This window comes from Pseudoliparis swirei, chromosome 2 (genome assembly GCF_029220125.1).
Source record: "Pseudoliparis swirei isolate HS2019 ecotype Mariana Trench chromosome 2, NWPU_hadal_v1, whole genome shotgun sequence".
Classification (NCBI taxonomy): domain Eukaryota; kingdom Metazoa; phylum Chordata; class Actinopteri; order Perciformes; family Liparidae; genus Pseudoliparis; species Pseudoliparis swirei.
The window spans coordinates 8617912-8620611 of NC_079389.1; the positions used below are offsets into that span (position 1 = coordinate 8617912).

Genomic DNA, 2700 nt, shown 5'->3' on the forward strand with positions numbered 1-2700 from the left:
AAGGGTGAATTATGACATCACATTCACTAAATTATTATCATTTTGTAAGACTTTTTGTTGTTGTTGCAGGATTTTGTATTCTGTTTCTCAAGATGATTCATATATTTGCGCGTCCTTAAAGGCACATCAGGTTATTCTGCATCGTTTTTCTTCTTATTCTCATTTATGTAATATTATGTTCTCATAGTGTTGCTTCATTCCTGCAGTAAGAACTTAGTGCACCCGAGGCTGAACTGAGGCACACCAGCTCCTCTCTGACGGTGCGTCCAATCAGCGGGAGCTCTGCAGAGCCTTTCTCCTGTAATTGGATGGAGATGGGTGAGGGGAAACGCAGCCTTGGCACAACGTAAACACATGCTCGTCTTCTTCGCACCGCAGAGGACGCGCCGGATGGAGCAGATGGAGTGAGAGGACTGGAGGGGTTTTAAAGTTGATTTGGTCATCAGCATTGAATGGCTTTAAAACGCCAATAACAGACAACCGGGTCATACGTGAGCAGCTCCTCCGCTTGGCACGGAGCAGAGAAGGTGTGTGTTTCCATATCGCCGGGTCTGTGGATTACGCACGGCGGAGCTCCCGGGACAGAGAAAAGTTTTGAAGACTATTGTTTTGTGACGCTGGAATGCCAAACCAGTGTGTGTATTGCAAACGTCTCCGCGCGCACAACCTGCTTTAGAACTAAACGTATCATTTGAGCGTTTATGGAGTTATTTACTCTTTCTTTTATTTTTTACATTTATATTTAATTCATTCATGGATTAAAACTGGGACTTTAGCAGAAGAGATACACATCTGAAGATATATGCTTTGGGGGATGGCAACAGCAACATCAAGTCCATACCTAGCCAGCAGCAGGATTTTATCCGGCCCGGTCCTTCACTCTGATCGGAGGGTTGGGATGCAGCCGGGCAGCACCGCTGTGACCACGGTGTCCACTGGGTACAGAGGGGATCCTGCAGGAAAGATGGTGCAAAGTGACTTCATGCAGGGAGCTATGGTGGCGAGCAACGGGGGCCACATGCTGAGCCATGCCCACCAGTGGGTAACATCGTTGCCTCACGCAGCAGCCGCGGCAGCCGCAGTGTCGGCTGCCGAGGCTGGCTCTCCGTGGCCACCCAGCTCACAGCCGCAGGACGTGAAGAGAGGGCGAGAGGACCTCCACACAGGCACCGCTCTGCACCACAGGTCCCCACAACTGGGACCCCATCAGGCGCACCCGGGAAGTTGGGGAGGCACCTCCGCGGCGCACATCAGTATCACCGAGGGGCAGCAGCAGCAGCAACAACAGCAGCAACAGTCTCTCATTTACTCTCAGTCCGGAGGGTTTACAGTCAACGGGATGCTGAGCGCGCACGTGGGACAGAGCCTCATGCACCAGGGGCTGGTGCGCGCGGATTCCCCGGAGTTGGACCACGGAAACCACCATCATCACCATCACCACCATAATCACCACACTCACCATCACCAGCATCACGGGGCGAACCACGAGCTGCACTCAGACGAGGACACCCCGACGTCCGATGACTTGGAGCATTTCGCCAAACAGTTCAAACAGCGGCGGATCAAGCTGGGTTTCACTCAGGCAGACGTGGGCTTAGCTTTGGGCACCCTGTACGGCAACGTGTTCTCTCAGACCACCATCTGCAGGTTTGAAGCGCTTCAGCTGAGCTTTAAGAACATGTGCAAGCTGAAGCCTCTGTTGAACAGATGGCTAGAGGAGGCCGACTCCACCATCGGGAGCCCGACCAACATCGATAAGATAGCCACCCAGGGCAGGAAGAGGAAAAAGCGCACGTCCATCGAGGTGAGCGTAAAAGGCGCGTTGGAAAGCCACTTCCTCAAGGGTCCCAAACCATCCGCGCAGGAGATCACCTCTCTGGCGAACACTCTGCAGCTGGAGAAGGAGGTCGTCAGGGTCTGGTTCTGCAACCGCAGGCAGAAAGAGAAGCGCATGACGCCGCCGGGACTGCCTCGCACCCCGGAGGACGCGTATTCGCAGGTGGGCAGCATGGGTCCGGACACGCCGTCGCCCTCCATAGACTGCAAGAGGATGTACAGCGACACGTGAAAATACGTGTCTGGACTTTAAATCCGTGTGTTTGAAAACCTTTTTCAAGAACATTTTTGATGTTTCCCTACATGCTATAGGATAAGTGATTCACTTTTGTTTGTAGCCTACTGCTCCCCAATAATAATGCTGTCCAGTGACGTCACTTCACAGCAGGACAACTTTTGTGCATCCTCGGGTATTGTTCTGCACTATGAATCAGCCTTTGGCACAGAAAATGAAACGCTTAACTAAAGCCTGAGTAGAAAACAATTCAAAGTCTATTAAAGACAACGTTTGTTCACCAAAAAGTATACAGAATAAGTAATTTTTCAATCTGATTCCAGATATAAAAGATATTTCTGTATCTATAAATATCCTTTGCATTGCTGCAGAGTTTAGTGTCCCGCAGGCAAGACTGGACTGCATCGTTTCTTTTATATGAAAGACATTGATCATTGTTTTTAATGAGGAATACTTTATATTCTTTGAATCGTGTTTTGGACTTTAGTGTTGTGTGTCAGTGGATTTATGTTGTGACACAGTTTAAGATTTTACCAGTATTGTGTTTTCCTTGACAGAAAAGTATTTTTACTAAATTAGCAAACATTCCCTTAAGTTTATGTACAAGTTAGTCAGCCGTGTATTCTTGT

General features: G+C 49.4%; 1 protein-coding gene across 1 annotated transcript; it reads left to right on the forward strand.

Moving 5' to 3' along the window:
- Nucleotides 1-802: 802 nt before the first annotated feature.
- Nucleotides 803-2068, forward strand: pou3f3a (POU class 3 homeobox 3a). Its single transcript, XM_056434598.1, has one exon. The coding sequence runs from the start codon at nt 803-805 to the stop codon at nt 2066-2068; it is 1266 nt and encodes a 421-aa protein (XP_056290573.1).
- Nucleotides 2069-2700: the final 632 nt, after the last annotated feature.